Here is a 26,250-nt window from a genome sequence, read left to right as displayed (position 1 = left end):
TATTCTGAACATCCTGAGAGCACCACAGGACAGTCTGTGATCATGTGAACTTATTTACAGATGTGTGCTGAAGATAAAACTAGCTCTTTTTAAAGGTGTGTTTTTGCTTCTACAATCTCGGTTCTATTATGTTCTATCCATTTTAACAATTCAAATGTTTGAATTTTTAAAATAAGTTTTGACAATTTTTTGAACAAAAAAAAATATATACAAGTTACAAAAAATGTATTGTGTCATTTAAGTTACATCATTATGGTTCTGCAATAAGAAACAAACACGAATGAGCAGCTCGCTGAATTTATCTGATTGAATTTTTAATTTAGAACATTATTCAGAAATGGGTCTGAGCTTTTATGGATTAAATCACAATATCATTTATCACAATAACTTCTGAGACAATATATATTGTCCACCAAAAAATGTCATTATTTGCATTATGCTGCATGACCCTCATTCTTTATAAAAGTCTGCACACTAAGAGAATCTTGACTTTTTTTTTTTTTTTTTTGAATTAGTTTATACAATTTTTACTGTTCCAGTGATCATGGCACACTGACCTAGCCCAGATGCAGCGAAACAGGCCAAACTATGATACTATAAAGATTTAATTTTCTGTTGGAAACATTTTTTCCTTCTTCAAAAATAATGCATTTATTTTGAGCTTATCGGGCAGGACAACATTGTTTTAATAACTGGGGTGTTTAAGTGTGTGAGTGATGTTTTTATTTCCACTACAGTATTGTATTTATTTAAATTCTGTTAATATTTACATCGCAAAATGATTTAAGTAGGCCAAGAACTTCTGAAAATAACATTAGCATGTATGACTATTACAAATACTTAAATGTTTTTACAAGTTCAAGTCATACTGTGATTCGTGGGTATGTTTGCTGGGATGTTAACTGAATATGTTGGCTGTTCACTTTTCAATTAAATATATATTTTAACTGTTGTTGTGTAATTGCTTATTTGAGTATTAAACAGAAAAAGCGATGCCACACAATAGTGATGCTTTTATTTTTTATACATTACCAGCATTCAAATGTACAATAAGCTCTTTTTGTGAACTTGTGTACAGTAATACCCGTTTGCCAGCAAAGCAGTGTGGCCTTGGTGTGCTGTGGTCAGGGAAAAGCTTGTCCAGTCTAGGCTCTCTCTCCTCCAGCATGCCATGGCAGGAGGTCACAGTCAGCAGGTCCACTCTCCTTCCATCCAGGGAGTTACACAGCAACTCACGGTGATAATACAGACTGTCTGCTGGACTAGAGAGCAAGAACGAGAGAGAGAGAGAGAGAGAGAGAGAGAGAGAAATTATGGAAGGCAGCAATTACTGAAAAAATGCTGGCATTAAAAAGTTTGGGTCAGCAATTTCAGTTAAATATATCATATAGCAGATGAACACGGTGATATTTAAGAAGTGAAATGAAGTTTATAGGATTTACAGAAAGTGTGCAATAATTATTTAAACCAAATTAGGCAGGTGCATAAATTTGGGCACCCCAACAGAAAAACTCATCAATATTTAGTAGATCCTCCTTTTGCCGAAATAACAGCCTCTAAACTCTTCCTATAGCTTCTGGTTGAAGGTATTTTGGATCGTACTTCCTTACTAAACATCTCCAGTTCAGTCAGGTTTGATTTCAAGTTTCTGAACATGAACAGTCCGCTTTAAATCACACCACAGATTTTCAGTAATATTCAGGTCTGGGGACTGAGATGATCATTATAGAATGCTTTAGTAGATGCTGCATGAATGCTTTAGTAGATGTGTTTAGGGTCGTTGTCTTGTTGAAGTATCCAGCCCCGACACAACTTTAACTTTCTCACTGATTTTTGAACATTGTTCTGAAGAATTTGCTTATATTGACTGAAATCCATGCGACTCTTAACTTTAACAAGAGTCCCAGTACCTGCACTGATCACACAGTCCCACAGCATGATGAACCGCCAACACATTAAACGGCGGGTAGCAAGTGTTTGTCTTGGAATGCTGTGTTATTTTTCTGACATTCATACCGCCCTCCTAATAACTAGCCTCTCCTTGTGTAAAGTGCGCTGAATAGTTGAACGATTCACAGTGACTCCATCTGCAGCAAGATCATGCTGTAGGTTTTTGGAGCTGGTCTGTGGGTTGACTATAACTGTTCTCACCATCATTTCTCCTCTGCTTATCTGAGATTTTTCTTTGTCTGCCACTTCAGGTCTTAACTAGAACTGTGTCTGTGTTGTTCCATTTCCTCACTATTTTCCTCTGAAACTGACAGCTGAAATCTTTAAGATAGCTTTTTTGTATTCTTCCCCTAAACCATGGTGTTGAACAATCTTTGTTTTCAGGTCATTTAAAAGTTGAGAAGACAAAAAAATTGCAATTGGTCACATTAATCCTTTCTCGTAATTGGGATCACCTGTGTATGTAGGATAAGGGTCACTGAACTGACCAAATAAATTTTGTGTTCCAATAATGTGCTAAAAGGTGAGTGAGCTTACCAAGCAAATTTTAAATCAATAAAACGACAAGGCTGCCCACATTTATGCACCTGCTGCCACTTATTTTGTTTAAAGGATTATTGTGAATCCTATTGTAAACCTCATTTTACTTCTTCAATATCAATCAATGGTTTATAAACAAAAATAATGGAAATTATTAGGGGTGCCCAAACTTTTTCATACCACTGTATACAAGCAAACGTCAATTCCATTTAATTCCACTATCTGTTGCTCACAAAACAAATCAGAGATTACTGTAGAAGATAATAGTGCATACTTCAAAATCACAGTAACAACAATGGTGAGGGTTGAATTATACTTTGCGCATACAGTGATGTGCAAATGGTGACACAAGAGGGGCACATTCCCAACATCGAAGGTGTGTTCATGAGAATTTACAGCATGTATCTAAGGTGCCTGTTTTTTTTTTAGTTATGTTCAGAGACTCTTCAAATGTCTTTTATCTTTTTTGATGTCCAGCCTCACACCGCCATGTAGCAAGAAAAAATTCCATGTATGCCACCCGGTGATTGACAGATGCATGTGTATGTGTGACGCAAATTTAGCTGTGCGGACCAGCTTTCATGAAATGTCAAACACAAACCAGCCTTCAGTGTTTGTTTACCTGCAGGGCCCCAGTGCATAAGTGTTGCTGAGAAGTCTCTGGTCTACCTGCAGAAGCATGTCTTGGCAATCAGTGTATGAAAAAGGATAGCAAAAAGCGAAGTATGTGGTGGCTCTTCTCACGTCCAGCACACGATGTACAAATGACAAAGTGAAGTGACTGTCAGACATCTGAAGAGGAAATACAAACAGAAATCAGTTTTTATATGAACTGCACTGACTAATAAAACTAATAAACAATATTTTGCATTATTCAAAAATGTGTTTGTGGGCTTTAAGTGGCCCAGCGGACTAAGGTGCTGCCATACAAATCTTTTTCTGTTTATTAAATTAACTTTAATATCAGACAAAGATAACCTGAGTAAATATAAAAAGCACTTTTTAAATTATAATTTTATTTATTAAAGGTCACCTTCCGTCGTTTTTTCTTTCATTTTAAAATGTCTAGTTGTGGTCTCTAGTATGAATGAATGACATGTGAGCCGTTTTAGTAAAAAAAAAGTGCTCAGGTGTCTCTGTATAGCTCTTTTTTAATGGACTGTTTTAGGGGTGTGTCCAAAATGACCGGATTCCAGCTTTGCTCATGAATATTCATACATGCAAACAGCATGCAAATATCTCTCCTCTGATTGGCTAGGAGCACTGCGACGCCCCTCCACCGCTCTGCCGCTCACTGCCTCCCACCTCCTAACTGATGAGCGGTGATGTTGCGTAGCTTCAGCTCCGCCTCTGGGAGTTTCTCGAGCCAAGGTGGGCTGGTCTGTGAGTTTCTGCCTACGTAGGCAGAAAGATAATTCAAAATTCACCCGTTTTTCGGAGGGGGGGAGGGGGGATTTCTTTGCTTAGCTCCTGCAGACAATGGGGGCTGCAAAACAGTTTAATGTGCAGGTGTACACATTCAACTCGGAGAGACCTACTGTATTCCACAAAAAACAAGAAAAATCGGATTTTCGAGGAAGGTGACCTTTAAAGAAAAAAATATCCAAACCAATATAGCCCTTTGTGAAAAAGTATTGCAGATTACTGTCAAAGAGTCTTTCACATCTCTGTGGAGGAATTTTGCTCCACTCTTTTTTGCAGAATTCAATTCAGTCACATTGGAGCATGAAACACCTGTTAAAGATCATGCCACATCATCTTAATCAGACTTAATCTGAATAGGCCGCTCCAAAACCTTTATTTTGTTTTTGTTTTTTGTCCTGCTGCAGAACCCTATTATTTACACATTTGTAAATAATAGCTCTCACTGTGTCTCACATTTTTTTAGGGTTTTTTTTTTTTTTGTCAATAGAGGAAGCATTATTATTTGTGCTATTAAATGAGAACTAGGATGTATCTTTAAAATACAAGGATTTGCAAATCCTTTTCAAACTATACTCAACTGAATACACTACAAATACAAGATATTGTATTTCTCAATGTGCAGTTTTAAGGAGTTTTCGGATTTCTTATCTACAGTTCATAATATCATTTAAAGAATCTGGAGAAATCTCTGCACGTAAGCAGCAAGGCAGAAAATCAACACTGAATAAAAAATTAAAAAAACATTCTGTAATGGAAACCATTGTCAATAAACACCGTTCATCAATCCAGCTGAAGGTGCAAGTTTAATCTCTGCTATGCAAAGTGAAAGCCATATATCAACAACAGCCAGAAATGCCACCGGCTTCTCTGAGCCATGGCTGGTCTGAGATGGACTGATGCAAAGCGGAAAAGTGTCCTGTAGTCGTGTGACAAGTACACGTTTCAAATTGTTTTTGGAAATCATGGACATCGTGTCCTTTGGGCAAAGAGGAAAAGGACTGTCCAAATTGTTCTCAGCGCAAAGTTCCAATGCCAGCATTACTGATCTATGTAGGCACTATTAATACTTAAGGGTATATACAGGTTTGGAGCAATGAGTGCTGCCATTCAAGCAACGTGTATTTCAGGGATATCCCCCCTGCTTATTTCAGCAAGACAATGCCAAGTCACATTCTGCACTCCTTAGTAAGTGTGCGGGTACTAGACTGGCCTCCTTGCAGTTCACTTTTGTCTTCCATTGAAAATGTGTGGCGCATTATGAAGAATTAAAATACAACAACATCTAGGAGACCCTGGAATGTTGAGTAACTGAAGTTGTACATCAAGCTTTGCTGCCGGGCTATCATTGATAGACTGATCTGCATATTATACAAACAAAAGTACGTATTACCGTTATCCTCGCCTATAGCAAAGTTGAACCTGTGAGGGTGCTGCAAAAGCAGAAATAACTGTTATAAAAACGTTTTTTAAAGGTTAGGACCGGTTTTTAAAAATTTTAAGCAGATCTGGTATGTTTTATTACTTCAAAGGAACAAAAAAAATATGGATTAGGCTTTAGTGGCTCTTTTACATTTTAATATAACTTATAGTCTTTATGGTTTTTAGAAGAATGTATATAGTGCACTATAGGCTCCTGTGGTACAGCCTAAGCTATTGTCCTTAATAGTTATTTTTTCCCCATACATTACTTTTATACTTTAGATATGAAACCAGTACTTCTGCACTTTTACAAAATAATTCAACTTCTGTAGAATTAAGAGTATTTTTAAACCCTAGTATCAATACTTCTACCTACGTAATGAATGGGAATACTTTTGACACCTTTGCATAGTGCTATCAGCAATTCGAGTGGGATTATATCCAAACCTGGTGATGTGTGTCTGCATATAGATAACTTCCTCCTTAAGCTCCTCTAAAGAAATAAGGGCATCTAACCGCATAACCTAATGAGGTGTGAGAGAAGGAAGATCTAAGGCTCTTGAAAAGTTATCAATTTTCTTAGTATCAACAGACAGGTTCAATGTACAGTGCTGTGAAAAGTATTTGCCCTCTACAGATTTATTTTGTTCTTGCCCTTTTCTCATACTTACATTTTTATATTATCAAACTAACTTTAATATTAGACAAAGATAACCTGAGTAAATATAATAATTTCAATGATTAAGGGTCAAAATCTATCCAAACCAATCTGGCACTATCTGAGAAAGTGTTTGCCCCCAAAACTAATAACTTGCTTTTGCCACCCTTTGCAGTAAACTTGCAATTAAGTTTCAGCCATAACTGGCAAGGAGTCTTTTACCTCTCTGTGGAGGAATTTTGGACTGCTTTTCATTGCAAAATTATTTTAATTTAGCCACACTGGAGGGGTTTCCAGCATAAACATGCTGTTTAAGATTATGCCACAGCATCACGACTGGACTTGAATAGGCCACTATAAAACCTTTACTTTGTGTTTTTGATCCATTCATAGGTGGACCTGTTTACATTCAGTATCACGTTCTTTTTCTGAAATTACATGTTCATTTTATGCCAGATGTAATGACACATACACCTTCTAAAAGATCCACTTTTGCCTTGTCAGTCCACAGAATATATTCCGAAAGTCCGGGGATCATCAAGATGTGTGTTTGTGTAAGGCTATTTTATGGGGCACTGTTATTTTCTCTGCACACCTCCACTCCTCACCTTGGACAATAGAATTCTTTAACATTCAGTAAGAAGATTTAAGAAATGTAATTAAGTCCGAACTCCTTAATTAAGTGAGCCTGGACAGATTGCATTGACAACACTTGACCAGGAGCCTCATGTACTAAATTGCGTTTCCCCATAGCATTTTAATTTCAGCCGTACATATGTTCTTTGTATGTATGTATTGTGTTTTTGTCATTTGTCGACACTTAGAGGCGATGCATTGAAATTACAACTATTAAGATATATTTTTTTCACACATTGTAGTAAGCCATTATTGGGTAAAATAAAGTAAATTAATCCGAAAATTAAACAGTAAATTAATCAATTAGACAATTTCACTGGCTTACTGAAGTAAACTTTCAAGGTGTTAACTCTAAGCCTAGATTATATAAACATGAATAAAATTTAACACTGGAGTTGTTGGAGATGGCATTGTTGGCATTATTGGAAAATATTGCTATTGGCCAAATTCGTCGAGAGCGCATTTTCCGTGACCATTATGATTTTTTTGGCCCATGATGATGACTGGCTTATAAGCCGTTTCAGATTTCAAAGAGGATGGATAGGATAAGCTGAGGGTGTGAGACGGGTGGCTTCTCTCATTTAAAGCATTTAAATAAAAGCATTTATTATCCAGCTTAGAATAATTACTTTAAACATGGGTAATTATTAAATTACTTAAAAGACAGCGGCTACGCTACGCACCTTGCAACACTTTCTTGACGGTGTTAGAAATTCTGCCTTCAGGAATCAGCAGTCAGGAGACGGCTTCTGAGATGACTTGAGTTTATTCTCGTGCAGACAGAAAATCTACACGGGCACAGCTTAGTTGGTTGTTGCTCCCTCTGTGTATGTCTGACTAGTCCATCTAACTTGTCTGTCTGTTGCTGTCTGTCTGACTAAGACATTTCAGTAGGACTTTACATACAGTAGAAACTGCTTTGAATACAGCAGGGGGAGAAAGGGTAAGGGTTTTATTGAGGAGTATGTGGAGGGTGTTATCATTGGGGGTTGATGGTCATCAGATGGCCGTCACCTTGGTTGGGATTTCAAATTATCATATAAATGACTTGAAGAGGCAGAGACAGATGAACATCAACTCCCTTCAGCAATGTTATCAGTGTTAAGGGGAATGGAGGGTTAGGGAGTGAGACAGTTGAGAACCTAAGAAAAGCACCATTTGCTATTCACAGAATCTCTCAATGTTGAAAATTAATAAATGTACAATTTGTTGTTGACGGAATCTCTCATTGCTCCCTCTGATTCTCTCTACATGGAGAATCACAAAACTATGTACAATAAATTGTCATATGTATAAACAATTTAAGGGGCTGTAACTATACAACTGTGACTGTACCATAAATGTCAGAAAAGTTAAAGTAACCAAGTATTGAGCTGTTTATGGCTGTTACTTGGTCCTAAAAATGTTCCTGAAGACAAAAGAAGAAAGTTCCAGTAGTTGTCCATGGTTTTCCAAGAGGCTTGCTTCCATGTGGTGATGTCTCCTCTTACATCGCCACTTCAACTTGTGAGCAGCCACAGTGTGTGTGTGTGTGTGTGGATGTTCATGGCGTTTGCTTCAATGTTGGCCAATAGCAGGTCATCTGGGAAGTCCACTTTGAACTTCAGATGTCCTTAAACTGTTGAGACTTGTGTCCGACACGTCACAAATTGTTCTCGCCATGCTGGATTGACTGGAGCACTGTCAGGCTCCATCTGATCTGTAACAGAGGAAACACTGAGCAGTAAATTGTTCATTGATGTTGATGTGTTTTTTTGTACTTTATCTGCTTATTTCCACTATCTGTCCCTCAGAAGAGGCTGCTATGATAATACACAGTGTGTTGAAAAGTCTTCACCAGCTGGGGTAGCCACCATGGCATAAAAACCATAGTTCTTCCCAGAGGCTCTGTGCATTAGCCACCTCTCCTCTTACATTCTCATCTAAATAGATTGTTTCATGTTTCCACACCATGACCCATTGGCCAGAAATAACAAGACATTTACTCTAATCTCGTTAGTTGTCCAAGTTTTCATCTCACCACAGGTGAGAAAACTATTTGTATAATCCTACTTTGACCAATTTGTGCTTGTAGAGCTAGCGTTAGCTTAGATCCAGAAGCCATTTGGATCACTTTTTTTTTTCTTTCTATTTTTCTCCCAATTTTGGATATCCAATTGTGCCCTTGGACCATTGTGGGTCCCCATCACCGGTGATGCCAGTGACCCTTGGAGGATGCGGACGAGCACACGCCTCCTCCGACACGTGTGAAGTCAGTTGCCCCTTTTTTCGAGCTGCTGCTGATGAATCATTGCCTGAGCAGCTAGCGCGCTCGGAGGAAAGCACAGCAGCTAGGTTCCGATTCATCCGCTCACAGACGCCTTGTGCCGCCCAGCGCCACTTTAAGTGTGATGGGGAGAGAGCACCATCTACCCACCCCAGGGGGAGCAGAGCTAATTTTTGCTCCCTCTAAGCACCGGCAGCTGATGGCAAAGCTGGGATCACTTTTGACACATCAGTTCAGCCATACTGAGAGTTCCACAGATCAGAAACTCAAACTACAGGTTGTAACTGAAAAGAATAAACCTTAAATTGATCATATAGTGGTTTATTCAGTGTATAACAATTTTAAATTGATCGTGTAGTTGTTTTAACTTTTTTGTTTTGCATAAAAAAACAATGCAAGACCGACAGTATCATATATATTTAAATGTGCCTGGCACATTTACAAATGTTGTACACCAGCACAACATAAAAATGAGGACTGACCTCAAGTCCATTGCTAGAATAAGACAAAAACAGTTCAAAAAGTGCACTCAAATCTCATCATTAAGGAGTTGCTAACATGCTGCTTAGCTTATGATAAACTCAACCTGAATGGTAAATTTAGCTTGTGTTCATAAGACACCTAAAATTCTACTTTGTAATTTGAAACCATCGAAAACCAGTTCTTAAAAACTTATAGCACAAATATGAGCTTAAGTAGCAGGACAAATTAGCTTAAACCAAAGCAGGAGAAACTGTTGAAATCCCTGTGACACCCTGTAAAGTCTTGATTATCAATGGTATCTGTTCCTGTGAAATCCCAGCTGGGCTGCCTTGTCAGAGCTGACCAAAAGAATTTTCCATTGTGCTGCCTCTAGAACTGGCATCCATTTTGCGTCTATCTGCCTGCTTTTTACGACAAACTCGAGAAAAGTGACCAATTCTATGGCAGTAGTGGCACTCTTTTTTCTGATTAGAGAATGTTTGATCTATGATCTCACATCTCTGTGAGGATGTGTATAGATGCAGGAACATTGGATTGGTTCAAGATCCACATCCAAACGATCCAGTTCATTTTTAAGAACCCATTTAGTTTTCCTCCAATTTGGAACAGCAGTCACCAGAGCTTGTCTAAGATCTGTTTGTAGTGACTCAACCAGCTGTCTAAAATGGGGACCATCAGTTGTATTGTTGATGTTATCAGCACTGTATTGGCTAATACCTGAATGACGCAGAAAAACTCTTTCAAACCTCTCACAGAAGTCTGCTGCAGACTCTCCCTTTCTATGTCTGCAGTTGGTAATCTGCGCCCAATCAGTTGTTTTACGGCATTTACATTTAATCCAGTCATCAAAAGCTTCCAACCCTTTGTCAAGGTTCTGGCCTTTGTCACCCAAAGCATTCAACACATTTTAGCAAGTTCTCTACCATCTGTGATGTTAAGAACTTGGCTAGCAATGGCTACTGCGTCATTTGCATGTAGTGAGTACAAATTCCTTTTCTTATGCATGAGGTCAATGAAGTCGAGCCCCATTTCCCTTGGAGGTTTAAACTCTTTTGATATTGTGTCCAAAGTTGCTGCATCTAAAGGAATGTGCCCAATTTCTAGTCTGGTTTCACCACCTGCATTTCTCCTTTTACGTACCTCAGAGGATACAACAGTTAGGTCTCATTTTGGAACAGATTGGAAAGTGTGTTTTACCAGTAGCATGGTCAGAATCTTTATCTGATGACACAGATTCTGACCCATCAGAGAGGTCACTCTCAGACAATTCAGGATACAGCCTGACTGTTACTGGAGAATTTCCAGTAATTTCCTGACCTGGAGTAGGGGCAACAGGCAGAGAACATTGAGAATTAATGTTTCTGCCTTTAGCAGACATGGTGAGGAAACAAGAGAACAAAACCAAACTTTCTGAAACTGTAGCAAAACAAAGACACTAACAGCAGTTACCAAGAAACTGCTCATTAAAATAAAAACAAAATGTCTCTAACTTCAGAGAGGATAACAGTTACTAATGCTAAGCTTCTAGCAGTAACAAACAAACATCTCTCAGTTCAGAGATAAAACAGTTACTAATGCTAAGCTTCTAGCAGTAACAAACAAACATCTCTCAGTTCAGAGAGGATAACATTTACTGACTCCTATTTTATCCAGCCAAAATTTCCTGTTCTGTTCAAAATGGTGTTTACTTACCAAGTAGGTTTTAGTATGCCATCCGGGTCACGGCACCAAGAAATTCGGGCTTCAGGAGTCGGATTCAGGAGTCAGGAGACGGCTTCTGAGATGACTTGAGTTTATTCTCGTGCAGACAGAAAATCTACACGGGCACAGCTTAGTTGGTTGTTGCTCCCTCTGTGTCCGCCTGACTAGTCCATCTGACTTGTCTGTCTGTTACTGTCTGTTACTGTCTGTGTAAGACTATCTTACTAAGACATTTCAGTAGGACTTTACATACAGTAGAACTGATTTGAAAACTGCAGGGGGAAGAAGGGTAGGAGTTTAGAGAGAAGTATGTGGGGGGTGTTATCATTGGAGGTGTCTCTATCAACTTATGTTAAACAAAGGAGAGGTATGTGAGATATAAGGGTGAGGGACAAAAGGTTAGGAGAGTATAGGGGAATAAGGGGGTTAAGGAGTGAGACAGTTTAGAACAGGGGTCGGCAACCTATGGCACGCGTGCCACTGCTGGCACGCCAAGGCATAATCACTGGCACGCGCCACGCTGGACCAGCATCAGCAAAATAAAAATAAATAAATAAAAAATATTAAAAATCAGGTCTTCCAATCAATTTCACTCCTCAACGCTCTGCACTTAGCCCACTTTCCCACAGACCCATGTTTACATGTAGCCTATTTAAAATCAGTTAGCCTACCTAGTTACAAGAGATGACATAGCCTCCGGCTAAAAAAAAACAAAGCTAGGGCATTTCAGCCCTCCTGGACGGAAAACTATGGTTTTGTGTATGTCAAAGATCGTGCTGTGTGTACACTGTGTGCTATGACAACGTTGTGTGCCGAACTTCCAGCATTAAGAGGCATTTCGAGTTTTTAGCCTAGCCCTAGATGAGAGTGTTGATGTGAATGACATCCCGCGATTGGCTGTCATGGCAAGATACTGTGATACTACAACCGTGAGAGAGGAACTCTGCTGTTTACAGCCCATGCCGGACACAACCAGAGGCGACAACATAGCCACAGTGATTATGCAACATTTTGTGGAGAGGGGAGTTGATATGAGGAAGGTGTTTGCTGTAACTACAGACGGTGCTCCTTCGATGGTTGGCAAGCAGAAGGGAGCCGTCAAACTAATTGAAGAAAAAGTTGGCCACCCCGTCATGAAGCTCCACTGCATAATTCACCAGGAAAACCTGTGTGCAAAAATGTCCAATTCGGATTTCAATGATGTCATGGCTACGGTGGCAAAGGTGATCAACTTCCTCGTCAAACGATCTGCACTAACACACAGACAGTTTCGATCCCTGCTCGAGGAAATGGACAGTGAATATGCAGATCTTCCTCTCCATTCGGCAGTGAGATGGCTGAGCTGCGGGAAAGTTCTGGAGCGCTTTGTCAGCTGCATCGATGCCATCAAGGTGTTTCTGGCTGAGAAAGGACAACAATATCCGCAGCTGGAGGACGAGAATTGCATTGTGAAACATTTTTTTCTTGCGGACATCACCGGGCAACTCAACGAGCTCAATCTCAGACTGCAAGGCGCAGGACAAACTGTTTTGGACATGTTTGAAACGTGGACTGCTTTTGTCACCAAGCTTGCAGTATTCTCAGGTGACATTGCGTCCTCCACTTTCCGCTACTTCTGACACTTGAGGGAGTGGTCCTCACAACGCAACATCAGCACAGCTGAAATAGCCGAATACATGCGTGAGCTGGAGACGGAGTTCACAAACCGCTTTGTGGATTTTAAAAGGTACGGTCCGATGTTCTCCTTCTTGATCAAGCCTGACAGCTTTGATGGACATGACCTGGATGCAGCTCTGATCGACTGGATGGATGTACAGGACGTGGAGATGCAGCTGATAGAGCTGAAGAGCTCACCACTGTGGGTGACGAAGTTTGCAGAGCTCCGAAAGCAGTTAGAATCCACGCCTGTGCAACAGCACGGAGCCTACATCTTTGCATGCTGGACGTCTGCATCAGAAAAGTTTGGCTGTCTCAAGAGCATTGCATTGGCCCTCTTGTCAGTGTTCGGCTCAACATACCTGTGTGAGCAGGTATTTTCGCACATGAAAAGTGTGCTCAGCCCTATCCGCAGCTGTTTGACGACGGACAATTCCGAGTCATGTTTACAATTAAAAGTGACAAACTACAAACCCCAGATAAGAAAGCTTAGCAAAGAAAGGCAAGGACAGGGAACACACTGACTGGTAGGCAAGATATCTTAATTGAGGCATATAGCCTGATTAATTTTAATCTCAGCTCACACTGTTAAGTTAAATACGTTGCTGTTTGCTTATATAAAATGCTGTGGCCGTTTCATTTTCTATGCATGCCTAAGCCTATAATAATAATAATAATAATAATAATAATAATAATAATAATAATTGTGGTGTAATGGGAGAAATGTAAGGTAAAAGAAACTTATTTTATTGACCTGTTCAAGTATTAACAGTTTGTGTAATTTCATGTCATTACAAAGTAGTTATATAGGAGAGTTTAATTCATAATAGGCCTATGTTCAGTTCATGTTTAGGCAGGAACAGACCTTCCAGCAAAGGAGGCAGAATAAACCTCCAAGTTCTGTTGAATCAACTGGCAGTCTACCCAGTTGATGTTAGAAAGGAGAGCTGTGGTTTAATGTTAAATATCAGGTTAATATGACATCATTATTGGGCGTGTCTAAGGTCCAGTTCCGGGGCTAGAGGTTATCTGCACTGGGTTCAGTGCAAGTTACGCTTATCAATAAAGCCACGTTAATTCAGAGAAGCACTCACTGTTATTCTGATTATACAATTATAATAATAATTTAATTTGTAAAGCACATTTTCTATGTAAAATAAAATTCCAAATTTGTAGAACATATTCCCGTAGTTTGTGTTTTTTTTTTTCATTATTGTTGATAGTGGCACACTCATTGACTAGAAATGTTGAAGTTGGCACTCCATGTCTCAAAGGTTGCCGACCCCTGGTTTAGAACCTAATGAGTCACTATTTGCTATTCACAGAATTTCTCAGTGTTGAAAACTTAATAAAAGTACAATTTGTTGTTGACAGAATCTCTCTAAAGGCATATTATACTCTAGCATATTATTATTATATATATTATTATTATTATTATTATAAGGTTATACTCTGGAGACATGGCAGGTGTGATGTGTTCGTGCACATGGGCTTAATTTCATGTTGATTGCGCTAAGAGATTGTACTAAGAGAAAGTATGTGGGATTCTGCCTACTCATGGTTTGATACATCTGGATTTTTTTGTGTGTACGGAACTTTTTAGTAGGAAGTCTACGCAAGTCCATGAGGCCCCATGTCTACTGAGGTAAAATGACTTCATTTTAAATGCTGGATCTGGAATGTATTCAGTTTATATGAGATGTGTATGAACTTTATTGGTCTCATTGCAAGAAGTACAGTGGTCTAAGTGAAGAAATGCTAAAGATAACCAAAACGTGATATTTGTGAACTTTGGGAGAAATGTCCTGTTTGACAAAATCTAATTCTTAGGAAGTATGCTACTTATAATGGTTAACTATTACCATTCACCTAGTTGGTATTTATAAATTGGAGTCAGATTGATGAAAATTAATTTCTCACCTTAATCTCATTTAAAGAACCAGAAAGATAGAATGCGCATTAGGAAGACAAGGCATAGGCCTGTTGTCTCTCCCCTATACTGGCAAATGTGAGCCTTTTTATTCTTTTTGGGTTTGCCTTGAAACACTCCCATTGATACCATTTCCACCATGTCTTATTCTTATTATTGACTCATAAACACTAAATGTAATTAAACCAAGTAAGGCCAGCCAATTCTACAGTTATGTGCTTAATTCTCTTTAATAAAATAAAAACTTACTTTGTTTTGTTTGAGGTCTGAAATAGCTAGAAATCATTGTACAATACACTGCTCAAAATAAAGGAAATATCTCAATGAATAAAATATTCCAGTTGAAAATATTTATTATATAGTGGAATGCATTGAGAACAAAATAACAAATATGATTAATGTAAATCAAAATTATTATCCCATGGAGGTCTGGATTTGGAATCATACTTAAAATCAAAGTAAAAAATCAAATGACAGGCTAATTCAACTTCAGTGGAAATTCCTCAATAGTAGTGTGTGTGGCATATATGACCTCCCTACAACACCTGGGCTGCTCCTTATGAGGCAGAGTATGTTCTCCTGAGTAATCTTCTCCCAGACCTGGATTAAAGCCTCAGTCAACTCCTGTACAGTCTGTGGTGCAGTGTGGTGTTGGTGGATGGAGCAAGACATGATGTTCCAGTTGTGCTGGATTGGATTCAGGTCTGGGGAAGAGGTGGGACAGTCCATAGCAGGAACTGCTGACATACTCTAGCCACATGAGGTCTAGCATTATCCTGCATCAGAAGTAACACAGGACTCAATGCACCAGCATATGGTCTCATAATGGGTCTAAAGATCTCATCCCTGTACCTAACGGCAGTCAGGGTACCTCTGGCGAGCACATGGAGGTCTGTGCAGCCCTCCAAAGAAAGGCCTTCTACATCATTACTGACCCACTACAAACCAGTGTTTCCGGAGAATGTTGCAGCAGCAGAACATTCTCCACAGTGTCTCCAGACTCACATGTGCTCAGTCTGAACCTGCTCCCATCCATGAAGAGCACAGGGTGCCAATGTCTTGGTTTTCTCTGGCAAATGCCAATCACCCTGCATAAGTCTGGTTCTGACAATTTGAGCAGAAACATAGATATTAGTGGCCTGCTGGAGTTCATTTTGCAAGGCTCTGGCAGTGCTCCTTCTGCTCCTCCTTGCACAAAGGAGGCGGTAGCATTCCTGCTGCTGGGTTGTTGCCCTCCTACGGCCCTCTCCATGTCTCTTGGTGTACTGGCCTGTCTCCTGGTATCTGCTCCATGCTCTGGACACTGTGCTGACAGACCTTCAGCAAACCTTCTTGCCACAGCTCGCATTGATGTGCCATCCTGGATGAGCTGCTCTACCTGAGTAACATCTGTGGGTTGTAGACACCGCCTTATGCTACCTCTATAATGAGAGAATTGACAAAATGCAAAAGTGACCAAAACATCAGCCAGAAAGGATGAGAACAGAGAAAAGGTCTGTGGTCACCACCTGCAGAAACAATCATTTTATAGGGGTTGTCTTGCTAATTGCCTCTCATTTCTATCTGTTGTCTGTTCTATTTGCACAACAGCAGGTGAAACTGATTCACAATCAATGTTGATTCCTAACTGGACAGGTTGTGTCACAGAAGTGTGGTTGACTTGGAGTTACATTCTGTTGTTTAGGTGTTCTCTTTATTTTTCTTGAGCTGTTTATTAATTTTGAAATTTGGATACATCCTTGGCATTTAAATTAGTTTCTTGTATGCTGTTACTGCTCCTTTTTGGTATGGGTTCAGATTCATGCATCTGTGGTGTTCATCATTGCTATTTACACAGCACCAGATGCTAATGCTAACAAAGTGCTAATGGAGCTTTATGACAACATCAATTGCTTCAGAGCAAGGGGGCATTCTACGTAGCGAAGGGTTTTAACCATGTACAACTGACGACCTCGCTGCTAAGGTTTTACAAACATGTAAACATTACAACAAACAATAACACACTAGGCTGTACATAAGTGAGGCATAAAGCCATCTCCCACGATAGATAGATAGATAGATAGATAGATAGATAGATAGATAGATAGATAGATAGATAGATAGATAGATAGATAGATAGATAGATAGATAGATAGATAGATAGATAGATAGATAGATAGATAGATAGATAGATAGATAGATAGATAGATAGATAGATAGATAGATAGATAGATAGATAGATACTTTATTGATCCCGAAGGAAATTTAGCATTTACCTTGGGCTCTCTGACCACATTTCCATCATGTTTGTCCCTGCATGACACCCCAACTGCGACACTCCAGGCGCACAAGTGGCCCAGTGACGGCGACGCTGTTCCTACAGGCTGCACAGACTTGCAGGTCTTTGGGGAAACTACTGTGTGTGAGGGGAAATTGGATCTGGATGACTACAAATCTACTGTCCGCGGGTACATCAGCAAGTGGAGGGTTGGTGCAGAGAGGATAACCTGGAGCAACCACACTTTCATTCAGAACAGAAAGGCACATTAGTGGCTCTACTTCCTCAGGAGGCTGAGACAAGCTGGACTGGGGAGCTCAGTCCTCACTTTCTTCTACAGATGTGTGGTGGAACTGCTCTGCTGCAGACAGGAAGGCTGCACAGAAGATTGCTGGAGTCAGCCAAGTACCAAATACAAAAACAAACAAAATACACTGCTCAAAAAATAAAGGGAACAATTAAACAACACAGCATAACACCAAGTCAACCATACTTGACACTGAGCACATGACAGATGTGACAGAGTCTGGAGACGCTGTGGAGAATGTTCTGCTGCTGCAACATCCTCCAGCATCACTGGTTTGTAGTGGGTCAGTACAGACCTCCATGTGCTCACCAGAGGTACCCTGACTGCCGATAGGTACCGGGATGACATCCTCAGACCCATTATGAGACCATATGCTGGAGCAGTGAGCCCTGGGTTACTTCTGATGCAGGACAATGCTAGACCTCATGTGGCTGGAGTGTATCAGCAGTTCCTGCATGATGAAGGGGTTGAAGCTATGGACTGTCCTGCCCATTCCCCAGACCTGAATCCAATCCAGCACATCTGGAACATCTTGTCTCGCTCCATCCACCAACACCACACTGCACCACAGACTGTACAGGAGTTGACTGATGCTTTAATTCAGGTCTGGGAGGAGATTCCTCAGGAGAACATCCACTGCCTCATCAGGAGCAGCCCAGGTGTTGTAGGGAGGTCATACATGCATGTGGAGGCCACACAAACTACTGAGCCTCATTTTAACTTGTCTTGAAGAATTTCCACTGAAGTTGGATCAGCCTGTCATTTGATTTTCCAATTTTGAGTATGATTCCAAATCCAGACCTCCATGGGATAATAATTTTGATTTTCATTGATAATTTTATGTATTTTTTTGTATGTATTTTTAATATTTTGTTTTCAACACATTCCACTATGTAATAAATAAAGATTTTCAACTGGAGTAATATATTTATTTAGATCTAAAATGTTTTATCAGTCTGTGTGTGTGTGTATGTATCATGCTCAATCAAACTCACCTGTGATAAGTAAAAGGTGTGGGCAATTTAAAAATCACACCCGAAATCAGATAAAAAGGAGAGAAGTTGACTCAATTAGCACTGTAGCTAATCTCCCTGGACGTGGACGGAGGAGACAAATTGATAAAAGGATACACCGAATGGTGGATAAGTAGCCCCAATCAAGTTCCAAATAAATTCACGCTGTCCTGTAGGTGCAGGGTGCATCAGTGTCAGCTCAATGTATATATATATATATATATATATATATATATATATATATATATATATATATATATATATATATATATATATATGCACGCTGTTAATTTGGAATCAGTAACGCGTTACTATTTTTTTAATGCAAGTTAATTAAGGCACCAAGTTTGACTCCTACATCCGCCGTATTCTACCCCACCCCCGCCCAACACACTGATCTATTTTCTGGCTGAACGACTGAACGGCGCACTCATATGGTGTCCAGCAGTTACACCCCGCCTCAGACTTCCAGCTTAGAGCCGGTTAGAGTTCTCTCTCTCTCTTACTCATACACGCGCACACACCCACACTCCTGCACTGCACTGCTCCTCATCTCTGATATTTTTTAAATATTCAAATTAATTTCGAATTTATAAATCCTCCCAACCAATTTTACAGTCCAATTTATCATGCATTCTTTATTCCAGCACCCTATATGTTGATTTTATCTCCCCTCAAGCATACAAGTATATACCAAGAAAAATCATTTATCACGATAACGATATATATCATGATATACCACATTTATATAAATAAATTAACAAAAATGAAAATGAAGGTATTCAATCTTTAATTTCATTTCGTTTTATTTTTTCATTTAATTAATGTTTTTATTCGTTTCAGTTAAGGAGAACTTTCACTTTCAGTTTTTGTTTTTTCGTTTACAATAATACCTGGTTACTTATCTATACGGTGATTATCATACCATAGCTTTATATAAAATAAAAATAGTATTAAAAAACAGATGACTACATCACAGACCATTTCCTATTTTCTGGGCAGAGAAATAAAAGTCAAAGTATCCTGCTATTTAAAAGAATGGAAAATTAATAAAAATAATAATATAGTTCTGCCTACTAGAGTTTAGATTGTTTGCCCGAACCCGAGCCTGAAAGCCAGCCTGACTGACCCGATGCCCGAATTTGGGCCGGCGAGAAGTTACAGCTCATCTGAACGTTTAAAGGTCCGCAGGATTAATGGGTGCGCGGCTCGCGATTTGGCACTTCTTCTACTGCTTACGTGCTGCATGACGTTCAGTCTCTCAGCCACTCAGACAACAGTGTCAGCATATAAATCGCGAGCGTTTTCCAACAGGACAAACTATTCAAACATTCGGATGAGCTCTCCACACCCGTTAAAAAAAACACACAGTGTCTGTCTGGCTTAAAATAGAAGTTCTGTATGCTAAATAACAAAGAAGGCAGCAACAAGCTAGAAGCTAATAAGCTAATAACAACATTTAATAAAAACAGAAAAATAGATATACAATATGAAAATAACCAACTAAACTGAGCTCAAAATGCTAAAAGAAATAAAATCTAACGAATTCTAAAAGATCAAAACGAAACAGTGAACACTCAAAGCAGTAGCTTAAAGACAGAATATAAAGCTTTACCAGAGCTATGAGACGCAACACCTATAGAAAGAAAAAGCTGCGGCAGCCTGACGGTTCTAGTTGTGAAGTTTATGCTCTTAACAAGATACAAAGACACCGGATTTGGAGTTGGTGGTGGTTTACTTGTTAAACGTAGCTCTCTGCAGTGCACAGACACACTCAGCAATATCCTCTGGTCTCTAACTTTGTTGTTCAACTGTTTTACACCTGTGCACCTCTGCTTAGTGTCCTATTATAACAGTCTATCATATGGTGTGTTCAATACCACTTTACTATACATTACTGCAGACATTACAATAGTGAAATAATTAAAATGTAAAAATTTTGTGAAGCGACACACAGAGAGAAGTATATTTTAAAAAAGTCTCCCCCGGGTCCTAAACAGTCCTGACTATCGCCCAATACACAGAATAACCTCAAATGACACATTTAAAGTTTTGTCAACAGCGAGCCAGATAAGAACCACAACCAGACAGAGATAAACTTAAACTTTTTATTTTCGTATCAGGGAATTAGCAAACTCCAATTCAAGTTCTCTTTTTTCTGTAGAAAGGAAAACAGCGGTTGGCCGGGGGTGGGGTTGTGCGGTGGAGACGGTGGAGCAGGGCGGGGGAGGGAGAAACTGTTGCATCCCTTGTACTTTTTCACATTTTGCCAATTTTCATTTTTTTTTTTTTTTTTTGGCATAAAAATTAACTTTTATATTTGATGCCAGCAACAGCTTTCAAAGAAGTTGGGATGGGGGCAACTAAAGACTGAGAAAGTTGAGGAATGCTCAAAAAACAGGTTAACTGAAAACAAGTAAGTGTCATGATTGATATAAAGGGAGCATCCCTGGAAGGCTCAATCGTTCACAAGCAAGAATAGGGTGAGGTTCACCACTTTGTTAACAACTCTGTGAGCAGTCCAACGGTTTAACAACATTTTTTCAACCTGCAATTGCAAGGAGTTTATGGATTTCATAATCTACAGTCCATAATATCATCAAAAGAAGTCTTTGCAGGTAAGCAGCAAGGCAAAAAGTCAACACTGAAGACAGAGTCCAGCTGTGCATAATTTACTCTCAGTAGAAATACAGCTGTTCTGTGAAAGCCTCAATGGTTTGTTAGAGAACACAAGTGAACAAACAGCATCATGAAGACCAAGGAACTCACCAGACAGGTTAGCGATAAAGTTGTGGAGAAGCACTGTGCAATCCATCATCCAAAATGGAAAAACTCTACAACAGCAAACAATCACGACATGGCCATCCACCCCAAACTGACAGATCGAGCAAGGAGAGCACTGGTCAGAGAGGTGGCAATGCTCCATTATCTCTGCAGATATTAATAGTCATGTTTCTTTGATGATAAAATACATAATATTAGACTACAAAATCTTTGGGCCCTATTTTAGCGATCTATAGCGCACTAGTTAATTACGCTTTGCGTAGCTGGATTTAGGGGCGTGTCCTATGTCTTTGGTATAATGAGAGGGCGAAAAATACGCCTTGCCAAGCTCCAACGGCGCAAAAACTGTGTTTTAATGCTCTTAATTATTCATGGGTGTGTTTTGGATGCAAGTGTGTCAGAATTCATCCCGGTTAAGAGGCAACTGCGCTCTGACTTCTGTTCAGTTATATTTTAAGAGCGCATAAACTGACTGCCCGCCACGCTGTGAAGATACACCAGCGGCTCATATAAGGAAAGAGTAAAGTTATTTTATTCTTTATTCTGTTTATTGTTTATGTAAAAACTGGGTTTGCAACAATGAATATTAATCAAGCAATCAACCTTTATTTACACTAGAGGGGGACCCTCATTTACAATGCCGCTGAGCATTCTAAGCCCAGAATGCTAACATATAGCTTTATATTTCTGTGTATTTCAAATGTTTTAAGTTTTATATAACTGATGGGCAGCACCAGAGGCCAGGGTGAAAACTTACTTTATTTTTCAGATATAAGTAACAAAAATAATAAAAGTGAGTTTCAGTTAAATAATAGCGAAGTGAAATCAAATAAATGTATGTTCGGTCGAAGTGCTTTTATCTTTTAATTTTGTATTTCTTAAACTCCAGCATTTGAGTGAGAATAAGCATCTGTTAAAATTCTCAAACAGCAGAATGTCTATAATTGCTATATTAAGTTACAGTTATTTAGTCTGTGTACGGACCATAAATATAAATCCTTATAACTGTCAGAAATAAATATAACTAATAATAACTTAGAGTTACTGTGCAGATTTTTAAGTATATCTAATTTTTATAATTGATTGCTGAAGGCTCTGGGCGAGGTGTTTTTGCTAAAGGTAAAGGTGGTAAAGAAGTGATGCTGTGTGGTTTAATCAATGGGGAGTGCAGTGCTCATGGTGATCATGATCCTGGCTGTGCCACTGACTGTTGAATTTAGACGTGCTTTCACCGGATCAGTCGCGCAATGCTTTTTTCCGCCGCCAAGATAGAAACACGCCAGAAATTTATCTGAAAACACGTTATTTCCAGACCACCACACCCATCGGCGTTAATATATTCCAATAATAGTTAATAGTCCAACACTATTTTAGGGACGCGTGCGCAAGGCGGAAAAATAGACCGTTGATGGGGTGTATGATGGCAATGCGTCACGCTACACGCCAGGTGCACGATAGGGCCTATTGTCACTCCCAGAAAATAGCTATAGACTTTAATGAATGCTGCACCAGCTCTAAGCCATACCTAGAATATTTTAGACCACAAAAAGATTTGGTGTAATTAGCTCATCAAAATTGTCGTCATGTCTATTAGATCTGGTTACCTACACAGCTACAGTGCCTTGCAAAAGTATTCGGCCCCCTTGAACTTTTCAACCTTTTGCCACATTTCAGCCTTCAAACATAAAGATATGAAATTGTATTTTTTTTGTGAACAAGTAGGACACAATTGTGAAGTGGAATTAAATTTACTGGATATTTTAAACTTTTTTTTTAGAATTAAAAAACTGAAAAGTGGGGGGTGCAATATTGTTCAACCCCCTTGCGTTAATACTTTGTAGCGCCACCTTTTGCTGCGATTACAGCTGCAAGTCGCTTTGGGTATGTCGCTATCAGTTGTGCACATCGAGAGGCTGAAATTGTTGCCCCATTCTTCCTTGTAAAACAGCTGGAGCTCAGTGAGGATGGATGGAGAGCTTTTGTGAACAGCAGTTTTCAGCTGTTTCCACAGATTCTTGATTGGATTCAGGTCTGAACTTTGACTTGGTCATTCTAACACCTGGATACGTTTATTTGTGAATCATTCCATTGTAGATTTAGCTTTATGTTTTGGATCATTGTCCTGTTGGAAGATAAATCTCCATCCCACTCTCAGGTCTTTTAAAGACTCCAACAGGTTTTCTTCCAGAATGGTCCTGTATCTGGCTCCAGCCATCTTCCCATCCATTTTAACAATCTCCCCTGTCCCTGCTGAAGAAAAGCAGACCTAACCATGATGCTGCCACCACCATGTTTCATTTGATGATGATGATGATGATGATGATGATGGTGTGTTCAGGGTGATAAGCAGTGTTACTTTTCAGCCACACAAAGCACTTTGTATTTAGGCCAAAATGTTCAACTTTGGTCTGATCTGACCAGAGACCCTTCTTCCACATGCTTGCTGTACAACCAGAACTTCTTATGTCTTTTTTTCAACAGTGTCTTTTTTTCTTGCCACTTTCCATAAAGGACAGATTTATGCAGTGTATGACTGATTGTTGTCCGATGAACAGAGTCTCCCACCTCAGTTGTAGATCTCTGCAGTTCATCCAGAGTGATCATGGGCCTCTTGGCTGCATCTCTGATCAGTGTTCTCCTTGTTTGAGCTGAAAGTTCAAGAGGGACGGCTGGGTCTTGGTAGATTTGCAGTGATCTGATACTCCTTCCATTTTAATATGATCACTTTCACAGTGCTCTTTTTGTACCCAAAGCTGGCTTTAAACATCTCCACAGCAGTATCTCGGACCTGCCTGGTTTGTTACTTGGTCTTTATGATGCTCTCTGCGCTTTAAACAGAACTCTGAGACTATCACAAAGGTGGATTCTATTTATTATCATCAGTCATTTAATTAACATTGGAGCATTCAGAGATCCTCACTGAACTTCTGGAGTGAGTATGCTGCACTAAAAGTAAAGGGGCCGAATAATATTGCATGCCCCACTTTTCAGTTTTTTATTTCTAAAAAAGTTTATAATATTCAATAAATTTTGGTCCACTTCACGATTGTGACAATTTCTAATCTCCCCTTTGTAGCGAAAATTCTAGAAATATAGTGTTTAAGCAGCGGTGCTTGTATCTACAAAACAATAGTATTCATGAGGTTTTCAATCTGGATTTAGAAAAAAAAACATAGCACTGAAACAGCTTTACTAAGAGCGATTCATGATCTACATTCTGCACTTGATAGAAGCAGCACTGCCATCTTTGTACTGCTAGATCTTAGTGCTGCATTCGACATCACAGATCACACTATTCAGCTTGACAGGTTAGAAAATCTTAATCTATACCCTCACCTGGTTCAGATCATATTTAAGTGATCGCTACCACTTTGTTTATTTAAATAATAAATGCTCTTATCAGTCTACAGTAAAATATGGTGTCCCACACGAGTCAATATAGGGCCCACTACTATTTACCCTTTACATGCTAAATGAGTAAAAAGATCCACAGGCATGTGTTAACTTTCACTGTTATATCGATGAAACAGAAATTTACATATTTGCTAAACCCAAAGAGGACCTCTGTCTAAACCAAATAACTGTAAACCAAATAGTCTGTATTAGTGAAATAAAAAACTGAATGATGTAAAACTGAGGTCCATCTACTAGGTCCTGATATAGTTAAAAACATAAACAATAATACTGTAGTAGACATAGATGGTCACTTAATTATACCTGGTAAAACTATTTAAAAAAAACCCCAGGGGTTATCTTTGACCCAGTTCTCTCATTTGATGCAAACTTACGTAGCATAGTTAAAACTACATTCTTTTACTTATGAAATATAGCAAAATGTAGTATTTTCTCTCTAAAAAACGCTGAGAATGTGGTACATGCATTCATAACCTCGAGACTGGACTATGGCAATGCAATGTTTGCAATGTTAAATTTTTTTATAGATTATAAAATACTTCTGACATCTCTCAATGAACTGGCCCTTACAATCTTACACTCTGTTTCTAAGAAGCTGGCCTATTATCAGTCCCGTGTATTAGAAAAAACTACGCAAAAAAAGCTGTCTTTTATAAAGCTCCCCAACATTGGAACAACCTCCCCATTAATACACACTCTCAGTCTTTAAATCTAGACCCAAAACATTTCTTTTTACTCAAGCTTTTGGATCATTTTTCATCATAAAGGTTCTCTGTAGCCTGCAGACATACTACTACTGTGCTAAACTTTTATTTGATATTGTTGTTGTCCCTCCTATTTCTCTTATAGGTCATACAAAAACATAAACCCTGACCCATATCTTTATCTTTCTACCCTATGTCCTGAGCTGGTGCTTCAAAGTGTCTATCCATGGCCCCAGTTCCTGTGCCCTTGTAACAGGCCTGTCCTTCTCCTAAGCATAGTTTTACACAACCACTAATCGCCTTTCTTTCTTCCCTCTCAGCTCTCTCTCTATCTATCCATTTCACATGTGTTGAGATGCCTGGCCGGCCAGTGTGGAGGTGTCCATTCATTATTCCAGCTATCCAGAATCAGTCTATTTAGTAGAATTCCAACACAACCATTTAAATTCCTTTTTCTTTCTTTCCTTTCTGTTTTCCCTACATCTCTTTTGCTGTCTCTCTACTGCCTGCTGTTCTGCATTTCAGCTCTGCAACCCTGCACTGATTAACATTAACACTGAACATGTGTTCATCATCTACTAACACTCATAACTCAGAACATGTTTCTACATTAGCTATAGCTCTATATTATCTCTTTAACATAAACACTGAACATGTGTTCATCACCTACTCACACTCATAACCTGTTTCTACATTAGCTATAGCTCTATATTATCTCTAACATAAACACTGAACATGTGTTCATCATCTACTCACACTCATAACTCATAACCTGTTTCTACATTAGCTATACCTCTATATAATTTCTTTAACATAGACACTGAACATGTGTTCATCATCTACTCACACTCATTACTCAGAACCTGTTTCTACATTAGCTAAAGCTCTATATTATCTCTTTAACATAGACACTGAACATGTGTTCATCATCTACTCACACTCATAACTCAGAACCTGTTTCTACATTAGCTATAGCTCTCCATTATCTCTTTAACATTAACACTGAACATGTGTTCATCATCTACTCACACTCATAACTCAGAACCTGTTTCTACATTAGCTATAGCTCTATATTATCTCTTTAACATTAACACTGAACATGTGTTC

At 39.1% G+C, this 26,250-nt stretch overlaps 1 protein-coding gene across 7 annotated transcripts in view; it reads right to left on the bottom strand.

Annotated features, from left to right (window-relative positions):
• The window catches only part of agbl5 (AGBL carboxypeptidase 5), a 158,213-nt gene that overhangs the window by 79,116 nt on the left and 52,847 nt on the right, over positions 1–26,250 (bottom strand). For 5 of the 7 annotated variants that reach the window (XM_022671506.2, XM_022671504.2, XM_022671505.2 and 2 more), the window contains 2 exons: positions 3,113–3,282; positions 1,085–1,262 (listed from right to left, as the gene is read on the bottom strand). In XM_022671506.2, coding sequence (XP_022527227.1) covers positions 1,085–1,262; positions 3,113–3,282 — 348 coding nt within the window. Of the gene's footprint in view, positions 1–1,084; positions 1,263–3,112; positions 3,283–7,311; positions 12,706–26,250 lie in introns of those variants that run through there. The other 2 variants (XM_022671509.2, XM_022671508.2) reach the window with 2 other exon arrangements.

The sequence above is a fragment of the Astyanax mexicanus genome, chromosome 2 (assembly GCF_023375975.1).
Source record: "Astyanax mexicanus isolate ESR-SI-001 chromosome 2, AstMex3_surface, whole genome shotgun sequence".
NCBI classification, from domain to species: domain Eukaryota; kingdom Metazoa; phylum Chordata; class Actinopteri; order Characiformes; family Acestrorhamphidae; genus Astyanax; species Astyanax mexicanus.
This window is presented reverse-complemented; position numbering and strand designations above follow the sequence as displayed.